Source organism: Heterodontus francisci, chromosome 43, assembly GCF_036365525.1.
Source record: "Heterodontus francisci isolate sHetFra1 chromosome 43, sHetFra1.hap1, whole genome shotgun sequence".
Lineage (NCBI taxonomy): Eukaryota > Metazoa > Chordata > Chondrichthyes > Heterodontiformes > Heterodontidae > Heterodontus > Heterodontus francisci.
In genome coordinates, this window is record NC_090413.1 from 17,435,599 (window position 1) to 17,459,537 (window position 23,939).

At 46.2% G+C, this 23,939-nt stretch overlaps 1 protein-coding gene across 5 annotated transcripts in view; it reads left to right on the forward strand.

Moving 5' to 3' along the window:
- The window catches only part of LOC137355612 (adhesion G protein-coupled receptor E3-like), a 51,295-nt gene that overhangs the window by 21,898 nt on the left and 5,458 nt on the right, over positions 1–23,939 (forward strand). For all 5 annotated transcript variants that reach the window (XM_068020937.1, XM_068020939.1, XM_068020934.1 and 2 more), the window contains 10 exons: positions 1,023–1,117; positions 2,858–2,956; positions 6,816–6,993; positions 7,751–7,870; positions 8,909–9,102; positions 13,614–13,781; positions 15,168–15,374; positions 17,438–17,670; positions 18,214–18,280; positions 22,132–22,223. In XM_068020937.1, coding sequence (XP_067877038.1) covers positions 1,023–1,117; positions 2,858–2,956; positions 6,816–6,993; positions 7,751–7,870; positions 8,909–9,102; positions 13,614–13,781; positions 15,168–15,374; positions 17,438–17,670; positions 18,214–18,280; positions 22,132–22,223 — 1,453 coding nt within the window. The remainder of the gene's footprint in view (positions 1–1,022; positions 1,118–2,857; positions 2,957–6,815; positions 6,994–7,750; positions 7,871–8,908; positions 9,103–13,613; positions 13,782–15,167; positions 15,375–17,437; positions 17,671–18,213; positions 18,281–22,131; positions 22,224–23,939) is intronic.

Sequence of the window (23,939 nt, forward strand, 5' to 3'; positions counted from 1 at the left end):
ACTCGACACCCCGGCTGCTTATTTTGTTGTATTTTTTTTAACAGCTGTTTGGAGGATTTTTGAAGTGAGATTTTTGGAAATGGTCATGTGACATTACTTCACTATTGAGTTAAACTCTACCCTGGTAAAAATGATTACTTTGATTTTAAGGTCAAAGCAATAACATGTGACCTATGACTCAATTTAAAACCATCTTTGTAATCTTTTCTGATTGTCTTAATGTGGGGGAATGGTGTGCTGAAGTAGATTTGGCAGTGGTTTTTAAACATCTGGGGTCTTAGTTTGACTCCAAGCCTGACAGATGGGATTGAAAGTCTCTGCTGTTGCCTTTAAAGGTCAAAGTTGAAATAAGTTCGGCCAATGTCAATCCAGCCCTTGTGGGTGTGGGCCTTCAGCATCATAACTCCATTAATAGGCGCCAAATTGGCCGTCACCCTCAGGAAGGCTACAGGAAGCCAAATCTTCTTTGACAGCACCTGCTAAGCCCACGGCCTCCACCACCAAGTAGGACAAGGGTTGCAGGTACATGGGAAGACCATCACTCCAAGTTCCCTTCCAAGCCAGACTCCATCCTGACTTGGAAATATATTGCCCATTCCATCACCACCGCTGGAACTCCCGGCACCCCCTCCTTGATAGCACAGTGGGAGCCACATCGCCACACGGACTGCAGCGGGTTGAGAAGGCAGCTCTCCACCACCTTCTCAAGGGCTACTAAGGGAGGGCAATAAACGCCAAGAAAATGAATTTTTGAAAATTGCGGGAGTTAGCAAAGTTTCACGCACGAGGGACTGAGGCACATTGTTAGCAGAGTGGAGGGAGTTTACACTCTGTCTAACTGGTGCATCGGACCTGGGTCTACTTCCCGATCACACTGTGTGCCTGATCTGCAAAGCATTCTATTTCACACACTAACATCCCTCACTTTAATGGCTGCTTAGTCTCCCCTGGTAAGAAGGGTCTGCACCACAAGCTTAAGATAAAGGCATTAAACTATGTTTCCATTGTGCTGCTTGTTTCAGTTTCTGCTCCATCTCCTAACCCTCCTGCTGATTCCAGAAGCCACGATGATTCTGCTGTTGGACGTGATCCCAGCCTGTCTGCAGCTCCAGAGCAGGTGAATCATCAGCATTATATGCGGGGAGATGGTGGCATAGTGGTAATGTCACTGAACTAGTAATCCAGAGGCCCAGACAAATCACCTGGTGACATGGGTTCAAATCCCATCATGGCAGTTGGTGGAATTTGAATTCAATTAATTAATAAAAATATGGAATTGAAATCATGTCTCAGTAATGCTGCCATGAAACAATCATCGATTGCTGTAAAAACCCATCTAGTTCACTGCTTTAGGGAAGGAAATCTGCCATCCTTACTTGATCTGGCCTACGTGTGACTCCAGACCCACAGCAATGTGGTTGACTCTTAATTGCCCTCTGAGATGGTCTAGAAAGTCACTCAGTTGTCAATGGCAATTAGGGATGGGCAACAAATGCTGGCGTTGCCAGTGATGCCCACATCCCATGAAAAAAAGAGAATTTACCTCAGAGATTTCAGAAATGGCATTTCCTTCACAAACTTAGGGATGTGTCTCCCTCCCTGACTGTATTCACTGGTCACCCAACTGACCATTCCTCAACTGTGAGCTTGGGCAGTGACTGCCATAGCTGACTCTTCAGTCATGGGTATCATTGTAACTGAGCATTATCCTGTCTTTGCATGTACATGAAGATGTTACCAGCAGGGCTATTGGATGGTGATCAGGAGCAGGAACTCTTTAAGCATTTTTTGAGATAACTTGAATGGCCCTTTTGTCACCAACACAGCTGGGACCAGAACTCTTGCTCTCTAGGTTTCAGTCCAACTTGCCTAATTCCACTCACCTTGTCATAAACCAGGCAGCTTTTAACTTTGCTTAGATTATCAAAATGGTGCCTTTTATACAAACATTCTCAGTACATCAGCATTCGAGCCTTGGCTAAACTGAGCAGGAAACACTCACACGCTGATGACAGCTGCTAACTGAGCAGAGATATACCATGGGCAGGATTTCCACCCCGATATCGGGACAGGAACTGAGGTGGGTGGGCACATAATTTTCCACCGCTGGGCGGCATGCCTGTTTGCCCATCCCCAAGCCATTTTCCTGGAGGCCGAATGGCGGGGCAGATCAGCTAACCACCCGCAAGCAGCGGGTAGCTTGTTAAACTAATGAAGGGACCCAATTAAGGCCAATGATCAGGAATCAGGAGCACAGCAGATGTCTGGAGGCAGCCTCCCTGTGGTAGACTGAGGGGTAGGCGGGGGGGCGGGCCTGTGCTCCTGGATCCCTTTGAAGCCACCACCGCCCCCCCTCCACTGCCCTTGCCTGGCTACAGCTGTGGCCACAGACCACCCTGTGGAGGGGCTTCCCCCTCCACAAGATGGTCTGGCAGCCGTGACCATTTTTGACTTCGAATTTGTTAAAGATGGAGGTGCCCTCTCTCTCCCTTACCTGCAACGTCAGGCAGTAGCTCCTTCCAGCCTCCTATTGGCCCTCCAGCTTCGAGAGCCCACCCACTGTCCATAATTGGACGCCGATCCGCCCTCTGGCCACTAATTGGCCAATCCAGGCAAAATCCATGTTGGGTGACTGCTCCCTAGACGATGCGTGGTCAAGACCTGCATTTGAACCCAAAGTCAGAGCCCGGCCCAAAACGGGAAATCCTGTCCCACTAAAGAGAGTAACTGAGTCATCTTTTTGTATGTACAGCTGGTGATTAAGCATAGAGGGCGCTAGAACACAGCACATCTTGTAATGAGCAAAAATGAGAACTTGGTGCGTTTAAACGAAGACTTTGTTCTCCTTTTTCCTTAGCCCGCTTCACCCGCAGGAATATTCTGTTCTCTGATGACTAATGCCAGTCGGCTGGTTGATGAACTGTGTCATAAACCCGCCAACGGATTACCAATTGAGGTGAGGAATGATGCATCGTTGTTTAACACTGTGCCTAGAAATCAAACTTTAGAGTACCGTAGGTTAGCGTCCGTGTTTCAAGCAGGTTTGCTTTGGGAAGCTGGAGATCTTGAGTCCCTGGAATGATACAGTGTAAAAGGAGGCCATTCGGCCCATCATGCCTGTGCTGGCTCTTTGAAAGAACCATCCAATTAGTCCCACTCCATAGTCCTGCGATTTTTTCCCCTTGTAGTATTTATCCAATTCCCTTTTAAAAGCCACGATTGAATCTGCTTCCACTGCCCTTTCAAGGCCGTGCATTCCACATTATAACAGTTCACTGTGCAGAAGAAATTCTCCTCGTCTCACCTCTGGTTCTTTTGCCAATCACCTTAAATCTGTCTAATCTGGTTACTGACCTTTCTGCCACTGGAAACAGTTTCTCCTTATTTACACTGTCAAAACTCCTCGTGATTTTGAACATCTCGATTAAATCTCCCCATAACCTTCTCTGCTCCAAGGAGAACAACCAAGGAGCTTCTCCAGTCTCCATGTAACTGAATTCCCTCTTTGCTGGTACCATTCTAGTAAATCTCTTCTCCACCCTCTCTAAGGCTTTGACATCCTTGCGAAAGTGTTTATGGAAAAATATCCCACGCTTGTCCAGCCCCACCTCCACCAACTTGGATTTCTCTTTCCTTCACCTGAAGCTGTTGCCTACTTGGTGAGGTACACCCGGAGAAAACCCACACAGACACAGGGAGAACTTGCAAACTCCACACAGGCAGTACCCAGAATCGAACCCGGGTCGCTGGAGCTGTGAGGCTGCGGTGCTAACCACTGCGCCACTGTGAGTGAAACAATTTGTGAGTGAAACAATAATGAAAGGGCACAAACTTAAGGTAATTACACAAAGGGACAATTAGTAAAATGTCCGTACACATAGGGTGACGAAATTCTGCCTAACGTACCATTGTCAAAGAAGAATTCAGAAATTATTTTAAAGGAAAGTAAGTAACTGGTTGAGGAAAATAAATAAAAGACAAAGGGGGAATTTTATACTCTCCCCCGCGGTTGGTTTGGAGGCAAAGAGAGCATATAATCGGGGTCCCCGCCACCTTCCCACCTCAGCCGAAATTAAGTCCAAGACAGGAAGGCCTGTGAGTGGCCTTCGCACCCGGCCGCCAATTAAGGCCCTTATGTGGGCAATTAATGCCCAATTAAGGGCCTCAAGCAGCCACAATTAGCCAAGCAGAAGGCGGGCACCGGGGGGCTGGTGGTGGGGTGGGGTAGGGTGGGGTGGGGTGGGGGGGGTTCCCTTGTTAACAGGCACTTAGTGCCTGAACAATGGACCCGGCATCGGGTTGAAAGACACCAAAACCGCTCCTCCGTGACCTCCATCCCGCAAGATCCTTTCCGCCTTGACCTATCTGTGGCCTGAGTCCAGCGCCATTACTGGGTCTCGAGCTCCACCAGCAGCAGCCACCACCTCCGCAGTGGCACTGCTCAGTTAAAGACGTGCCAGCCTCTGGCTGGTAGCTCTCAGAGGGCAGGACTTCCGTCGCCTGGGTCCTTGATCCTGTGGAAATCCGTTGCTGTCCGCCTAAGTGCCTAATTGGCAATTGATTCGGCGGGCCTCCCACAGAAGGGGCAACACGGGGTTCTCGCCAGCTCTTTTGCCAGAGATCGAGACCCCAACGCCTGGATAAAATCTCAGCCAAGGTGTGGGATTGGTCTGGCAAGCGCATTTGGAGAAATATACCGATAAAGATTTGATGAGCCAAAAGGCCTATTTCTGTACTGTAACAATCTCTGAGCTTACGACAAACCTCAAAGGTGCATTTTCCAGAGGGGCTAGTGATCAGGAGGAGCATCCCTGGCTGATTGTCCCCGCCTCCTTAGCCTGGGGATGATAATTGTAGCACCCTCACCATTAGACCAGATTGAGATCAGCTGTCCAATTGCTAACCAATGACTCAATGCAAAAGCCCCTCAATCTGTGCAGCTCAGCACCATACAACACATGTACACATTGGTGACAACGTAACCACTAGGTGGCGCAGTACTTGCAGATGCGCAACTGCAGCCTCATGCACTGAAACGTCAATGTCTGCGACTTTTTTTGGCAGCTGCCAGTGGTAAAGATGGCACTGCTCAATTTAGCACAAAAGCAAATGAAATCCAAACGGCCACAGTGGCTGCGATCGCTTCCTCCATCCTACCCCCAACAGCGGGAGGGACTGGGGACCAGAAGCGGGGAACAGAGGCAGAGGGGAAGAAGCGGCAAGGCTGTGAGTGAGCGGTCCAAAGGTAGGTGGGGGTGAAGTGGGGAGGGAGTGGCCAAAGGGGGAGTAGTGGGCAGGAGCGAGTGGCCAACAGGTGGGGGGTAGAAACGGAGAGCGAGTGACCGATGGGGGGAGAAGTGGCAAGGCCGGGAACAAGTGACGAACAGGTGGGGGGGGGGGGGGGGGGCGAATGGCTGAGAGGTGGGGGTGAAGTGGCAAGGGTGGGAGCAAGCAGCGAGCAGACATTGCAGTACGCGAATGACATTTTCACGCGCATGAAAGCCTGACAAGCCGGGTGCTGACATAGGCTGCGCGTGCGCAGCACCATACTGCGCATGTCCGAAGCTGGGAGCGCTCTGGAGAGGTCAATACTGGGCTGCATTGTCTGGAGTCACTTTGGTTGAAATATATCCTGACATTTGAGGAAACTGGGCGTGTATGTGCATAGATCTATAGACTTGTAAGACTACAGGAAGCGAGCCTGGGAGTGGGACTGTCTGCATCGCTCTGTGGAGAGCCAGCATGGGCTCGATGGGTCAAATGGCCTACTACTGTGCCATAAATGACTCTATGACTCTACCTTTGAAGATGGCAGGAGATATTGAGAGAGTAGTTAATAGGACATATGAGATTTTGGGCTTCATAAATAAAGATATTGAGTACAAAAGCAGGGAAGTTATGCTGAGCCTTTGTACAGCTTTGGTCAGATCACAACTAGAGCATTGCATCAGTTCACCACACTTTTGGAAGGATGTGAGGGTCCTTGAGAGGGTGCAGAGGAGATTTACCAGAATGCTTCCGGGGATGGGGGATTTTAGTTACAAGGGTAGGTTGGAGAAGCTGGGGTTGTTCTCCTTGGAGCAAAGGAGATTGAGGGGAGTTTTGATCGAGGTGTACAAGATTATGACAGGTTTAGATAAGGTAGACAAAGAAAAACTGTTCCCATTAGATGATGGTACAAGGACTAGGGGACACAGATTTAAGACTTTGGGCAATAGATGCAGGGGGAATGTGAGGAAGAACTCTTTTTTTTTTCAGTGAGTGGTAATGAGCTGAAACTCATTCCCTAAGTGTGGTGGAAGCGGAGACAATCAATAATTTCAAAAGGAAATTGGATGGGCACTTGAGAGAAATAAATCTGCAGGGTTACTAGGATAAAGCAGAGGAATGGAACTGAGTGGATTGCTCTACAGAGAGCCAGCACCTGCTCGATGGACCAAATGGCCTCCTGTGCCATAATGGCTCTATGACTCTATTTGTTTTCATCGAGAGATTTGCATTTCTATAGCACCTTTCACAATATCAAGACATCCCAAAGCACTTCACAGTCAATGAGGTACCTTTGAAGGGTAGTCACTATTGCAATGTAGGAAATGCAGCAGCCAACTTCCACACAGCAAGATCCCACAAACAGCAACGTGATAATGCCCAGATAGTCAGTTTCAGCGATGTCATTTGAGGGATACATATTTGAAAGAGGGGAGAACTCCCCTTCTCTTCTTCGAACTACAGCCATGCGTTCTTTTACGTCTACCTGAGAGGGCAGACAGGGTTTAACGTCTCATCAAAAGAGTAAAGTTATTTTTCTCCCGCAGGATATCATTCTATTTACAACGCAGCTGCTCAGAGATGATTCCCCATTGAAGAATATAGGGCAGGAGGAGCGGCTAAATTCAGCCTCCAAAATCCTCCAGGCCGTGGAAAAAGCCGCCGTCGCAATCGCCCTGAGCTCGGCTGATCAGGGACTAAAAGACATCACCAGCAAAGAAATGGGTAATCACACGGCAGCCAGTGCCAATGCACAAGAGAAAGTACAGAATTGTTATATAATATACAAGAGCAGCAGAAGCAGGTTCAATAGTAATTTTTATGTGAATTGAATATATAATTGGAATGGAAAATGTGCAGGGCCATGGAGAAAGAGCAAGGGATTAATTGGATAGCTCTTTCAAGGAGGCAGCAGATTGGCTGAATGGCCTCCTTCAGGGCTGTCTGTTTCTATGAATAGCAAATAGTGGCAAATGTCAATCACTTGGAGAAGGTGTCAACTTGTTAACCCTGTGTTTAATGGTTACTGTCCTTTGTGCGCTAGTGGACACACTGTTCATTAGTCATGAGATGCTGAGTGTGTCTGCACATTGGGTGAAATCAAAGTTGTACAAATAAATGATACATCAATTCTAATGAGAAGTGAGGAAAGGAAGCTTGGCAACTGGAGTGGACTTGGAGATAGAGACCAGGTCAGCAAAGTAAAAACAGAAAGCTCTGGAAACACACAAGAGCTCCAACTGCACACGGAGAGGGGGAAAAATCCTCCAGGTGTCTTTCAGGAACCATTTTTCCATTCATTCCAGCGGATGGGACAGCCATGCATGGTCCTCCATCAAACACCGTGATTCAAGACGTTTAAACCAGGTGAAAGTTAAAGCTCCAATGGGAAAGGCTGATATTCAGGACAAATGTGAGCACTTGGGCCAAAGGGCCATTATTTCATCCAAATCCATCTGACACTCTTTTGTTTCGCTCTTAGATCTTCAGTTACGAGTTATTCATGTCAACAGCACCCTCACAGATGATAAAGTGAGACTGGAAGCTAAGGGCAATGCGGTGGACATTTCCTGGAGAACAGTCATAGGCTCCAAAATGACTGGTAAAGTTAGTTATATTTTCCACTATTTTCTCCCACCACTCCTCTCAGGTTTGGGTTGGGTTTATAGGTGCCAGCAGCCACTGTGGGAGTTTGTCCACGCTGCCACTTTTCTTGCGTGAGGTTGGGTAGTGAGTATCAGTGTGCTATTCAACTGTGGGCAGCGTATCGCAGCTGAGCTTGACCCTGCCCTCACCATATTTTCACACATGCACACACTTGTCACAGCAGAGGTTGCTGGATAAGTCAAGAGTGACCTGGCTAATGTTCCCCTCCTTAATCCAAGGACAGCAATGGTCGGAATCCACGACAACACTTTTCTAGTTCATCTTTGATTGCTAGGTCAATTTATGCCTGCCAATCTCTTAATCTTTTTAAATGGCAGTTTTTTCAATTGGGCGTTACACGTGTTGCTGGTAAACTTAATCCTCCGGTCACTTATCCATGGGGAGTAATTTTGCTTTATTTGACCCATCTCTAAATATAACCCAACCAATGTGGAACCATTGAGGTTTATAGCACAGAGGGATGCCACTTGCCTCATTGTATCTGTGCTGACTCTTTTCAAGATCAAAATAAAATAATCCCACTGCCCTGCTCTCTCCCAATAGCCTGAATTTTTCTTAGTCATTCTCTAGATATGGGAATCACTAGCGAGGCTGGCATTAATTGCCCATGTCTAGTTAGTTGCCCTTGAGAAAGCGGTGGTGGGCCGCCTTCTTGAACCACTGGAGTCCACAGGGTGTAGGTACACGCACAGTGCTGTTAGGTGGGGAGTTCCAGGACTTTCAACAGCGACAGTGAAGGAACGGCGATGTAGTTCCAAGTCAGGATGGTGTGTGACTTGGAGGGGAACTTGCAGGTGGTGATGTTCCCATACATCTGCTGCTCTTGTCCTTCTCGGTGGTAGAGGTCGCAGGTTTGGGAGGTGCTGTCGAAGGAGCCTTGGTGGATTGCTGCCATGGTTGGTGCCCATCAATTCCTGGACCTCAATTTTGTATTTCTGGTGTTACTAACCTATGTGACTCCCCTTACTACCAGGTTCTGTCGCTGTCGCTTTCATCGTTTACAACAACATGGATTCCATTCTGCACGGAGCACGCTGTGAAAACAAGGAAACCAACGACAAATATAAAGACATTCGGCTGCAATCCAGAGTCATTTCAGCCACTGTGGGATCCTCAGCCAGCTACAAGTTTCCTGTAGCCACGAGCTTCATTCTAAAACATAAAGAGGTTTGTGAAGTTGATGTGATATGGGGGTACAACAACAAGAGCTTGCATTTATATAGCGCCTTTGACATAGTTAAGCATCCCAAGGCACAACACAGGTGTGTTATCAAATAAAATTTGCACCACGCCACATAAGGCCATATTGCGACAGATAGCCAAGAGCTTGGTCAAAGACAGGACTTGGTTCAAGTTAGGATCAGGGTGTTTTGAAGAGCTCAACTTTATGTAGCGTGAGAAATGGGAAGCTCGCCAGGAAAGCATTGGTTATAGTCAAGACCAGAGGTAACAAAGGCATGGGTGAGGATTTCAAAAGCAGATGAGCTGAGGCAGCAGCATTTTAAAAGAGGAGAGAGATCAAGAGATAGCTCGAGAGGTTTAGTGAGGAAATTCAAGAACATAGGGCCTAGTCAGTTGAAGGCACAGCCACCAATGGTGGAGCGATAGAAATTGGGAATGCGCACGAGGCCATAATTGAAGGAGTGCAGAGATCCCAGAGGTTCATAAGGCTGGTGGAGGATACAGAGGGGTGAGGCCATGGAGGGACTTGAGAAAAGAAAGCAAATATTAAAATTGAGGGGTTTTGCTTAACCAGGAACCAATGTAGATCTGGGAGCACAGGGGTGATAGGTGAACAGGACTTGGTGCAAGTTAGAATGCGATTTCAAGATTATCAGGGGTGGAAGATGAGAGTCTGGCCTGAAGTGCATTGCAATATCTAAGTCTAGAGGAAACAAAGGCATTCATGAGGATTTTAGCAGCAGCTCAGCTCAGGCAGGGCCTGGGGTATATGAGAATCACTGGCAGGTAAGGACCAGCTCATCCATCCTGTCTGTCCCAAATTCCTGATGGCTGGAGCATCGTGACTCAATACTTCCTGGACACCCACCCGCATCCCAAACCCTGCTGCCATTCTGTTTTGACGGAAAAACCGTAGAAAAACTCTGGACCAATTAGGGAAAAAATGCCCTGAGAAATTCCTCTCTGACCCCCTCAGGCGATCGGAGCCAGTCCACGAGATCACACGCACCAAAAGTTATCTGTAAAGACACTTACATATGGTGCATCTGAATGTGGTTTTTGAGAGCAGGTATTGAGGGATAAGTTGAGAAGGTGAATAGGTGGCTTTTTGGGCCAAATGGTTCTTTCCTGCTCCTAAAATATTTACCAGTCCTAATGTGTATTTGGCCTAGGCGTTTGTCTCAGTTCGTGGCACTCTCGCTCCACAAATATCCCCATCCTCAATGATTTGGGAGCCCAGCACATCAGTGCGAAAGATAAGGCTGAAACATTTGCAACAATCTTTAGCCAGAAGTGCCGAGTTGATGATCCATCTCGGCCCCCTCCTAAAGTCCCCAGCATCACAGATGCCAGACTTCAGCCAATTCGATTCACTCCATGTGATATCAATAAACGACTGAAGGCACTGGATTCTGCAAAAGCTATGAGCCCTGACAATATTCCGGCAATAGTACTGAAGACCTGTGCTCCAGAGCTTGCCGCGCCCCTAGCCAAGCTGTTCCAGTACAGCTACAACACCGGCATCTACCCTGCAATGTGAAAAATTGCCCAGGTATGTCCTGTACACAAAAAGCAGGACAAGTCCAACCCGGCCAATTACCGCCCCATCAGCCTACTCTCAATCATCAGTAAAGTGATGGAAGGTGTCATCAACAGTGCCATCAAGCAGCACTTGCTCAGCAATAACCTGCTTAGTGACGCTCAGTTTGGGTTCCACCAGGGCCACTCAGCACCTGACCTCATTACAGCCTTGGTTCAAACATGGACAAAAGAGCTGAACTTAAGAGGTGAGGTGAGAGTGACTGCCCTTGACATCAAGGCAGCATTTGACCGAGTATGACATCAAGGAGCCCTAGCAAAGCTGAGGTCAATGGGAATCAGGGGGAAAGCCCTCCGCTGGCTGGAGTCATACCTAGCACAAAGGAAGATGGTTGTGGTTGTTGGAGGTCAATCATCTGAGCTCCAGGACATCACTGCAGGAGTTCATCAGGGTAGTGTCCTAGGCCCAACCATCTTCAGCTGCTTCATCAATGACCTTGCTTCAATCATAAGGTCAGAAGTGGGGATGTTCGCTGATTGCACAATGTTCACCATTCGTGACTCCTCAGATACTGAAGCAGTCCGTGTAGAAATGCAGCAAGACTTGGACAATATTCAGGCTTGGGCTGATAAGTGGCAAGTAACATCCGCGCCACATAAGTGCCAGGCAATGACCATCTGCAACAAGAGAGAATCTAACAATCTCCCCTTGACATTCCATCGCTGAATCCCCCACTATCAACATCCTAGGGGCTACCATTGACCAGAAATACCGTGGCAACAAGAGCAGGTCAGAGGCTAGGAATCCTGTGGCGGGTAACTCACCTCCTGACTCCCCAAAGCCTGTCCACCATCTACAAGGCACAAGCCAGGAGTGTGATGGAATACTCTCCACTTGCTTGGATGGGTGCAGCTCCAACAACACTCAAGAAGCTCGACACCATCCAGGACAAAGCAGCCCACTTGATTGGCACACCATCTACAAACATTCACTCCCTCCACCACCGACGCACAGTAGCAGCAGTGTGTACCATCTACAAGATGCACTGCAGCAATGCACCAAGGCTCCTTAGACAGCACCTTCCAAACCCGCGACCTCTACCAACTGGAAGGACAATGGCAGCAAATACATGGGAACACCACCACCTGCAAGTTCCCCTCCAAGTCACACACCATCCTGACTTGTAACTATATCGCCGTTCCTTCACTGTCGCTGGGTCAAAATCCTGGAACTCCCTTCCTAACAGCACTGTGGGTGTACCTACCCCAAATGGACTGCAGCGGTTCAAGACGGCAGCTCACCACCACCTTCTCAAGGGCAATTAGGGATGGGCAATAAATGCTGGCATAGCCAGTATTGCCCACATCCCATGAATGAATTAAAAAAAAGTCAGAAAATTGTGAGTTTAAACTCCATTCCATGAATTAAATGCATTTCTGGGAGGACATCAAATGCCAAACTGTTCATTGTCGGGGAGATGCCATCATTGGATGAAGCCAAGGCCATGAAACTGAGGCCCTATCTTCCTGTTTCAATGGGTCAGGGAAATAGGAAAATGTTACAGGCTCCGTTACATTAAGAGCACCAAATCTAGGCCAACTCTTCAGTGCGGTACTGAGGAGCACTTCACTGTCTCAAGTGCTGACTTTCGGATGAGATGTTAAACTGAGGTCCCAGATGTCCTCTCCGCTCGGCTACAAGATCCCAGGCACTATTTCGAAGAAGTGCAAGGGAGTTCTCTCTGCTGTCCCGGGGCCAATATTTATCCCACAACCTACATCACTAAAACATGTTAATTAGACCATTTATCTCATTGCTGTTGGTGGGAGTTTGCTATGCGAAAATTGGCTGCCATTTCCTACATTAAACAGTGACTAGTGTCAGGCAAACCCCCCACCTGCCAAGACTGAGGCACACATATTTCGCCACATGAACATTAGAACTTAAAATTGCAAGCCCCTGACTGGAAAGACAGTCGTTGCTTCCCCAATACACAGAAGAAGTGGTCAGACCAGCTTTGGTCACATGACTGACTGTTGGAGCTTTTGAATTTGAACTTCTAACAGAGAATTTGAACTCAGAAAGCCATGTGCTCCTGGAACTTAAGCAGAACCTCTACAGTCCTACCTGCCTCCATCTCTTTCCCATGGAACTGAATCTTGTGAAAATACGTGAACCTCAAAGAGAGAAAAGTCTCCAATGTGAATGAGGTTTAAGAAGCACACTGGGCCCCGACAAACAGCAAGACTACCTACAATCAAGTGTGCTCGAAGCACAGAAAACAAGAAACTCTCCTGATATTGCTTCAAACCCCTCTCTACGATATTTTCCTCTTTTCTGTCCCTTTCTGCATATGTATATCGCCTGTGCATGCTAGCGTGGGCCCATCGTATATCCGTAGAGTTTAAGTTTTAATAAACTTCACTTTTATGCTTTAAACCTGAGAAAACCTGGTGTGTTGGTTTCTTTGCCTTATAAATGGAAAGCTGTGAACAAGGATTTACAAAAAGGGGGAAGCTCAAAACACAGTGTGTTTAAAAATAAAACCCCTGTTACAATAAGACCAGGTAAAGACAGCAAAAAGACCCCTGGACATATTTTTCACCTGGTCGTAACACTAGACTGTTGCAATTTAATGTTAATGCAAAAGAGGACATCTCTGACAGTGTGACACTCCCTTCTCATTTCACTTGAGCTGTGCTTAAGTTTTTGGAGTGGGGCTTAAAATCAAACTTCTGGCTGAGAGGTGAGAGTCATTACCCACTGAGCCACCTAATTGTTTGTTCTCTGTTTTTTTCTGTAACAGGGACCAATGGTTTGAGCAGTACATCATGGATTTGGATGGCTGGTTGATGTGCTCCTTAAACCAGCTGTTCATTGTGGCAAAATGCCGTCCCATCACAAAGCACCACTCAAAGCTGGACTGACAGCTAATAGTCCACATTGTTTTCTACAGGATCTTACAGCTGGTGGCAGACTGCTATGTGCCTACTGGAGTCACACAACGAGTGGGAGTCACTGGTCTGCAAGAGGCTGTGAGCTGGTGGGATCCAACGACACCCACACAACATGTCAATGTGATCACTTGTCCAGCTTTGCGATTTTGATGGCATTTAATGAGAAGGTACTGTGTTGGTTCCCTTTTTCTGTTCTTCACTCGCTTATCTTCTGGTTTGAGAAACAAATGAGTACCAATGGCGGGAGGGGCAAAATGAAAGCAACCTCGGAAGCTCTCATGTAAAATAATTGCCAGAGTTCCCAAACACACTGGCAGGGCTGGTACTGAGTCTGGAATCTAGAACGGGAGCAGAGTTGCTGAATGCTTGGACAAGCATGAGGTAATGAAGAAGAGTGGGTCATGTCTGACTAGTTTCATTGCCAACATGTCTCCTCCTTTTACAGAAGAAAATGTTCTGCTTCTGCCTTTAGGAAAACCACAGGGAGAGCAAAGCAGGCAGAAACACTACGAGACGGTTCTCCGTCTCTTTGTCTTTTGCTTTGTGCCCATACACTGAGTCTCTTGGGAGGAAATTGGGCCCCATCAACATTATTGAGGAACTAGTGGAATAGATTGGAAACGTGTTGAAATGAACTAAGTGGTTATTAATAGGAAAGGGTGCAGTTCGGGACCCGGTTACTGGTGAAGTTCCTCAGATCTCAATGACATTTAGGCTTAGGTGGTATAAGATTGTGAATTGCAAAAAAGATCAAAGAATTCTGATAGATATTTGAAATAGATAATAAGCCTGACTAAAGGGCGTGTTTATCAAATACAGAGGCGAAGGGACACTTTTAAGCTCACTCACTGGGCGGGAAACCCACGGGATTGGGTGGAAGGCTAGTCTTAAACCCCGCCCCCAATATGACTTCACTGGAGAGTAAAATCAGTGGGGTGTGAAACCAGTGCCGCACCCGATTCCGTCAGTTTCACGACAGATGGTTTAGGTTAAAACTGTCCTCAGAGGGTCAGGCGAGATGCCAGGGAGTATTTATTTTTCTAGGGGGTTGTTGACTCTAAAATAAGCTGTTAGAATTATAGAATCATCCAGCACAGAAGGAGGCCATTCAGCCTATCAGGTCTGTTCCGGCTCTTCCTAAAGCATTCCAGTTAGTCCCGCTCTCCCACTCTTCCCCCATATTGCTGCAATTCTTTCTTATTCAAATATCATCCAATTCCCTTTTGAAGGCTTCCATTGAATCTGTATCCACTGCCCCACCAGGCAGTGCATTCCAAATCTTAACCACTCGTTGCACAGAAAAGGTTTTCCTCATGCCGCCTCTGTTTCTTTTGCCAATCGTTTTAAATCTGTGCGTTCTGGTTATTATCCCTTCTACTACTGGAACAGTTTCTCCTTATCTGCTCTCTAAACCCTTCATAATTTTAATGTGTGCCCTGGGCCTGGGAATCTTCTATCAAACTTTTCATTGATGTACTTGTGCCCACTGAGCCATTGTGGCACTGAGTTTTCACTTTCTTTGAAATCTAATGGGTTGTTTCTTATCCATTCAGTTGCAGGATTATTCCCATGACGCCCTCTCTGTAGTTATGTTCATCGGGATCCCGATATCTCTGGTGTGCCTCGCGGTTGCTGTTGGCACATTTGTCTTCTGCTCGCAGGCTAGAAATGCCGTAACCGCCACCCACACGCAACTGTGCGCGAGTCTCTTCCTGGCAGAGTTGCTCTTCATAATGGGCATTGACAGAACTGGAAACCAGGTAAGAGACCCCGCCAGAGCCAACAATGAGCGAGAGGGTGGACAACCTGGGATAATAGCACTGTAGGTCATTCCATTTCAGAGAATATTTAATAGCAGTTTGCATTTAGATAGCACCTTTAATGTGTTAAAACATTCCAAGGAGATTCACAGGAGCATTATCAATCAAAATTTGACGCCGAGCCACATAGGAAATATAAGGACTGGAAAAGCTTGGCCATAGAGATAGATTTTAAGAAGTGTCTTAAAGGAGGAGAGAGAGATAGAGAGGGAGAGGTTTAGAGAGGGAATTCCAGAGTGAATTATATAGAATAATCAATAAGGGTAATTAGGTTTACTATTAAAATCAGTAAAAAGTTCCCGCAATGACTCAACAACAACCTATATTATTATAGCACCTTTAACGTAATAAAATGTCCCAAGACACTTAACAGGAGCGTTATAAAACAAAATATGCCACCGAGCCACATGAGATATTAGGGCAGATGACCAAAAGCTTTGTCAAAGAGGTAGGGGTTTTAAGGAGTGTCTTAAAGGAAGAAAGTGAGGTAGGGAGGTGGAACGGTGTAGGGAGGGTATTCCAGATCCAGGTCCAGGCAACTGAAGGCCTGGCCACCAATTGTGGAACTATTAAAATCAGGGATGCTCAACAGGCCAGAATCGGAGAAGCGCAGATAGCTTGTAGGGTTGTGGGACTGGAGGAGTTACAGAGATAGGGAGGGGTGAGGCCATGGAGGGATTTGAAAACAAGAATGAGAATTTTTAAATCAAGACGTTGCTTGGCCAGGATCCAATGTAGGTCAGCAAGCACAGGGGTGATGGAGGAATGGGACTTGGTGCAAGTTAAGAAATGGGCAGCAGAGTTTTTGGATGACCTCAAGTTTGCAGAGGGTAGAATGTGGGCAACATTGGCATTTGAATAGTCAAGTCGAGAGGTAACAAAGGTTGAATGAATGAGTCAATGGCTTCATCAAGTCCTAAGTACACAGGTTGAACAAGAGGACTGCTGCATTTTTAAAAGATTGTTAGAAATCTGAAATAAAAGCAGAACAGGAGCTATTTTATCCTGTCCCACTTGTCTGGAAGTTGAGGGAATTGGATGCGATGTTGATATTACTCTGTAATATTACTCTGTAATATCAACTGGGGTAAATCCATTCCTATGGGTTTCCCATTTGGGAAATGTGGTTAAAATGACGCCAGAAATTTCGTTAAGTGTTTGAAAAAGAAAAAAAACAATGAATAGTTTGTGAGAAGTGACAAAAAGGAGGGAGAGAGAGCTGCTCCAGGGACTGACAGGCACAAAGAGGGGAATGGAGAGCAAGAGGTAAAAACTACAGTCCAGATTATCTGCAGCCAGTGTAAATAATAATCCATAAACACATTTCATCAGTGTAGAAGTGAGAGATAAAAAGCTATATGTTATTCTCATGTCACCTTAAGCAGACAATATGAAAAGGCATTGGAAGGTTAGAAGGTGATTCAAACATGGCTAACCTTGCTAAATATGTGAAGCAGAATATATTAGCCTATTATATAGAACTTTGGCCAGATCCCTATCTGGGGTTAGGGGCCTTGCAGATTGAACAGAATGATAGCAGGGCTTAGAGGGTTAAATCATGAGAACAGTTTAGGCTTGTATTCCCATGAGTGTAATAAACTGAGGGGCGATCTGATCAAGGCATTTAAAATGTTAAAAGAATTCAGCGGGGGTAGATCCTGAGAAACTAGTTCCTTGGTGGGGGAATCAAGAACGAGGGGATACAATCTTAAAATTAGAGCCAGGTCATTTAGCAGGAAAGCACTTTAACATGCGTAAATTAGTAGAAATCTGGAATTCTCTCCCCAAAAGGCTGTGGATGTTGGGGGTACAATTGGACCTTTCAAGACTGAGAGCAACAATTTTCTTCGGTGAGGATATCAAGGGATTGGAGCTAAGGCAGGTAATTGAAGTTGTGATACAGATCAGCCATGATCTATTTGAATGGCGGAGCAAGCTTAAGGGGTTGAATGGCCTATTTCTCATTCCTACTTTGGAGTCTTACCCATTATTTTTGTTTCCAGACGATGTGCGGTATCATCGCGGGATGTTTGCATTATTTGTTTCTGACGGCATTCGCTTGGATGAGCTTGGAGTCAACGCAGCTTTACCTCATGGTCAAGAACCTGAAGAACATGAGGGTATCCCATTCCAGTAACGTTGGGAAGTATATCTACCCACTGGGGTATGGGTCCCCCGCACTAATAGTGGCAATTTCTGCAGCAGTGTACCCCAATGGATACGGATCAGAGAGAAAGTAAATAGTTTATTACTTCACGCCTATTCTACTGAGATAATTTAGCCGCATAATTTTATCTTTAATGGTTACTGTCCTTCAGCATTCTCCCCTCCTCTCCTGAAGGCCCTGTCTCACACTGGGAGCAATAACACAAGAACCAGCAGATCTCTGCTGCCTCACTCAAATGGTTGCGCCAAGGCAAAGAGTGCACCAATGGCAACTTTAGAGGGAAAAGTACCAGTGTGATGCTTTCCATTTCCCAATCAAGCCATCCCAATTGTGCCAAATGGCAAAGAGGGTGGCAGTGTTGAACTGCGGACCCATGCCCACGAGGCAGTGGATCAGGACAGCCCCAGTTACTTAACATAGGACCTTTCAGCAGGCAGAGTCAGTAGATTTTCGCACCTCTGGTCCGAGGTGAATTTGAACTGAGGTCCGAGAGGTGAAAGGTCAGTTTCTGATCTAAAGCATCACCCAGTCCCCTCATGCTCGCAGTTTTAATGAATGTTAACCATTTAATTCAAACCAATTTGCCTCAACGTGTTTCGCTCTGAATTCCAGCTGCTGGCTACAGATAGAGAATGGGTTTGTCTGGAGCTTCTTGGGACCAGTCTATTTGATCATTTTGGTAATTATTTTTTAATATAATTATTCATATTTACGGTATACTAGCAGAGACCCATAGAACACTTGTGGTGCAATTAGCATCTTTATTGCAACATTATTTCTTTAAATCCCCCACACATGCCATTCCATCCTAACCATGCCATCCCTCTCACTCCATACTCATCCCATTCCTTTCATCCCTCTCATATCATCCCCATCTCATCCCTTCTTCCTAGGCTATTCCCATCCTTCATTCCATATGTCCCATGCATTCCCCACCACTCCTCTGCGGAACCCCCAAGCTGACTCCCCCGACCCACTCTGCCATCTCCTTCCCCTCCCATGCCATCCTCCTCATCCCTCTCCCATGCTATCCCCCCACCACCTCCCCATACCGTCCCCTCTCCTCCCATACCGTTCCCCCACCACCTCCCATGCCATACCCCCCGTACCATTCCTCCCTGCACCCCAATGCCATTTCCCAGCCCCATGTGCTTCCCCCACCCTCCCATGCCATTTCCCCCCCACCCATGCCATCCCTCACCACCATCACCCCAACTCTTGTGAACTGCTTTATATTTGATGAGGCTATTCTGCAAAACTCCGTGATTCCTGTGGGATGACAGTTGGTTCATTCAATATTTTAAAACTTTATTGCAACTTTTAGGCACTGAGTATACTCAGGCACGACCCACCAAATAAACCCACAAACAGACCAATCAAAACAGACCGGACGGACAAAAGTATTGTTATTATAGAAAGCTTACTGCAAACTTGATATTTTGCAATTAATTTAGCAAACAAGCTGCAAAGGTCATTATTCTTCTTGATACACATTTATATTTCTAGCTGTTGATTTAACTATGATTGAGTAGATGAAGTGTGGTGTCAGTTATAGCTCAGTGATAGCCCTCTCACTTCTAAGTTACAATGTTGTGGGTTCCAGTCTCAACTCTAGAGAGTTGAGCTGCCATTTCAGTGCCGTATTGAGGAAATGCTGTGCTGTTGGAGGGTCTGCCTTTCAGATGAGGTGTTAAACCGAGGCCCTGTCTGCCCTCTCAGGTGGATGTAAAGGATTCCATTATTTCGAGAACAGAAGGGGAGTTCTGCCCGGTATCTAGACCAATATGTATCCCTGAACCAGCATCACTAAACAGACTATCTGGTCATTGTCACTGTTTGTGGGACCTTGCTGTGAACTAATTAACTGCTCTGTTTCATTACAACAACAATGATGCTGCAAAATAATTAATTGGCTGTAAAGTGCTTTGAGATGTCCCGAGGTCATGGAAGGCATTATATAAATGCAAGTTTTGTTTTTTGTTTTCTTTGAGATAGGACTTACAATCTGTTCTTAATTCAAAGCTGCTTAATTCGTTTTGTTTAAGACGGGTATTTAAAAGTCGATATTGAAAAGTCCAAAATCTCAGGCCTTCATTTTGGCCAGCAAGAATTAACAGAAGCTGTAACAAATGGAACTAAAGATTGGGAGATCGGAAAGTAGAAGTAGAGCGTGTTATGATTATGAAGGGAATTGGCAAAGCTGGTCAACCAAATAGTTAACGGCTCAACTATCAGGAGACACAAGTTAGAAATGAGGAACTTCCAAGTAAGACGGCAAGGCAGATAGACTTGGTTGGAAATCTGGTCTTTAATACTGGGATGTCAGCTGTGGTTCAGTTGGTAACTTTTCACACTGCTGAATCAGAGAGTTGTGGGGTCAAGTCCCACTCCAGGGACTTTCCCACAAAATATAGGCTCCTCTCCCCCTGCAGATATTGCAGGAACCAATATTTTATCAGTATCAAGTCAAAAACGAACCTTCCATAAACTTGAGCTCATCCAAAACTCTGCTGCCTTTATCCTAATTCGCACCAAGTCCCGTTCACCCATCACCCCAAGGTCACTGACCTATGGTCTGGCAACGGCTCGATTTTTAAAATTCTCATCCTTGTTTTCAAATATCTCCATGGTTACACCAATCCCTATCTCAAAAATCTCCGCTTGCACATCTCTGATTTTAATCGCTCCACCATTGGCAGCAGTACCTTCAGCTGCCTGGGCCCTAAGCTGTGGAACTCCCTTCCTAAATCTCTCTGCCTCTCTCTCCGACTTTATGCTGCTCCTTAAAACCCTGTTGTTGATGTTGCTTAGCTTTTGCCAATGAGAGCCTCCCAGACATGGTGTAAGCTTGGGTTGATTCAGTTCAAGAGAATTCAAGCTCTTTGTTATTGTGGGTCGTTTAGACGCTAGCACAGAATGTCATGGCCATTGTATAACATCCAAACCCATTAGGGCTGCTCATGTGTTAGGATTTACAATCTGCTCTTAATTCAAAGTTACTTTGTGTTTGACTAATATGCTAGCGTTCTTTGAAGCTGTAACAAGCAAAGTGGATAATGGGGATCCTGTAGATGTAGTTTATCTGGGCTTCCAGAAGGCATTTGATAAGGTGCCGCACAAAAGGTTAATACACAAGGTAAGTTCACATGGGATTAGTGGCAATTTATTAGCTTGGATAGAGGATTGGCTAACCAACAGAAAACAGAGAGTTGGGATAAATGGGACTTTTTCTGGTTGGCAAGATGTAACTAGTGGGGTGCCACAGGGTTCGGTCCTCGGGCCCCAACTATTTACGATCTATATAAATGACTTGGATGCAGGGATAGAAGGTACTATAGCCAAATTTGCAGAACACTAAAATAGGTGGAACAGTAAGTTCCAATAAAGAAATAAGAAATTTACAAATGGATATGAATAGATTAGATAAATGGGCCAAAATTTGGCAGATGGGTTTTAACGTGGATAAGTGTGAGGTTATCCATTTTGGTCAGAAGAATAGGAAGGCAAATTATTATCTAAATGGAGAGAAACTTCAGAGTGCTTCGATGCAGAGGGACCTGGGTGTCCTCGTGCATGAATCGCAGAAAACTAGTTTGCAGGTACAGCAGGTGATAAGGAAGGCAAATGGAATTTTGGCATTTATTGCTAAAGGAATAGAGTATAAAAGTAGGGAAATGTTGCTGCAACTGTACAAGGCATTCGTGAGACCGCACCTGGAGTATTGCTAACAGTTTTGGTCCTCTTACTTGAGAAAGGATGTAGTTGCATTGGAGGAAGTTCAGAGGAGGTTCACTAGATTGATTCCAGAGATGGTGGGCTTGTCTTATGATGAGAGATTGAGCAGTTTAGGCCTTTACTCTCTGGAGTTTAGAAGAATGAGAGGAGATCTAATTGAGGTATATATGATGATTAAGGGGATTGAGAAAGTAGACATAGAGAGGATGTTTCCTCTTGTGGGGCAATCTAGAATGAGAGGTCATAGTTTTAGGATAAGGGGTAGCAGATTTAAAACAGAGATGAGGAGAAATTGCTTCTCTCAAAGGGTCGTGAGTCTGTGGAATTCACTACCCCAGAGTGCGGTGGATGCCGGGACATTGAGTAACTTTAAGGAGGAAATAGACAGATTTTTAATTAGAAATGAGTTGAAGGTTTATGGTGAATGGGCAGGAAAGTGGAGTTGAGGCCAAGATGAGATCAGCCATGATCGTATTGAATGGCGGAGCAGGCACAAGGGGTTGAATTGCCTACTCCTGCTCCTAGTTCATATGTTCTTAACAACTTTTGTTTGGCTCGGGAAGAACCAATTGGCTTAACAGGAACAGACCTGATCACTGATACGGCATTTTCCAAACTTCCAGGCTCATTAAATCGAAACAGGGCAAAGCAGTCAGTAGGAAATGTAAACATACGTAGATCTGAGTTGCCTGGGCATCATCACCTTAATTACCAGAGTTCAGACACCACTGGGTTAGCTAGACTGTGTTACCGTATTGTGGATCACAAAGTCTAAAATGTCAAATAATCCGACAGGTCAATACATTTCTGTTCACAATGACACTCTACATTTTGAATGAGGAACTTGCTAATCGTGACGTGAAAGTGTCGAAAATTAAGGACACAAGGTAAGCTCGTAAGGGGAAGTCCAGAGCAAGGGGCAGAACCTTAAAATTAGAGTTAGGGCCAATCAGGGGTTGATATCAGGAAACACTTCTTCACATAAAGGGTAGTGGAAATCTGGAACTCTTCCCCTAGCCCACCCTGAAAGCTATTCAGGCTGGTGGGGGCAATTGAAAATTTCAAGAATGAGATTGACTGACTTTTGCTGGACAAGGGTATTAAAGGATATATACCCAAGGTTCTAAATATACTAAATTACAGTTATATAGCAATTAATGACTATTTTCCTGGAGGAGGTTAATGGTGTTTCGTTGGGGCTACGTTAATTTCAAGGTGGCCTGTTCATAAGTGGGGGATTGGAACCAATTATCTAGGAGCATAGGAACAGGAGTAGGCCATTCAGCCTATAAGACTCTTAAACAGGGGGTCTCACTTCCCTTTAAGGTCCTGACTCCGTACTGAGTGTGAATCGCACAAAGCAAACTTTGGATACAATTTCCACTTTACGTAGAAAACCTTTATTAATCCAATAAGCAATGGTATCTACTTACAACACCAGTTGCTGAGTTAGACCCACGTACAGGAGCTCATTCCCCGGTGGTCAGATTCGCTGAACGAATTCTTCCGCACGACTTCCTGTGATTGATCAAGTCACACTTACTGACTGCAGCAACAATGTCCTTGTGAGCTGAGGCTTTGTACCTCTTTCTGACCCTAGTACCTCGACATAGCAAGTAATGTCTTGAATTGGGTCATCCGATTGGGTATCATTGCCTTATCAATCCCACCATGGCTATGCAGGACCTTGTGCATGTGGTCGTATCCTGCTCTCAGCAATGGGGGTCTTGGGTGTATACCAGCAATGGATGTGATATCTGTATCATAAGGCAGGAGGAAACCATTCACACATATTCTGAGAGGCCATTGTCCATGAGAGTGGTTGTAGACAGACTGTCTGATGTTATAATAGCCCAGGGCTACCCCATCAGTGGCATGTCCTGACTCGTCTGTGTGTCTGTGTGTGTGGGGTGTTTGCGGGGTGGGATCCTTGTTCAGTTACACTGCCTTTAACTTTAAAAAGTCCAAAATGCACCCCAGCAATTATGTCTTCGGTCCGTATTCTTCTCCCTTTGTCCCGATGTCCTACGCACTCCAAGACCGGCGGCAGGCGATAAAAATGGAGGCCCCGCCGACATGCCACCATGATGCAGCGCGCGGCAGCTCATTATAATACGCAGGGCGGCTGCCCCCGCCCCCCACCCCAATCACGTGGCAGGGGGAGGCCTCGAAAATACTGTCAACGGCGTCGCCTGTTTCCGCTCAGGCACTGGTGCCATTTTTAAAGGGTTGCCAGGCCTGCGTTGACCGATCAAAGTTGACCATGTCTCCTCCCTCCAATTGCAGCAAGAAATAAAGTTTGACCCATTTCCCCCCCCCCCCCCCCCACCGCCCCGAATACACCAGAAAAGCCCAGATTACCCCTTTTCCATTCCAACTTACCTCAGTGCAGAGTTGACCCCTTCAGCCACCCCCCCCCCTCACCCACCACTTCACTACAAATGCAGAGTTCCTCCCCTCCTCACCTCCGTGGTGCCAGCTTTCCCCGAAAGGGAAAGTGAATGTGTGGAAGGGGCTGCACGTCGCTTGGAAGATCCGTAACAGCCGGAAGGATTGACCTGGCTGCCATTTAAATTTTATTAAGCAGCTGATTTGAATAGTGA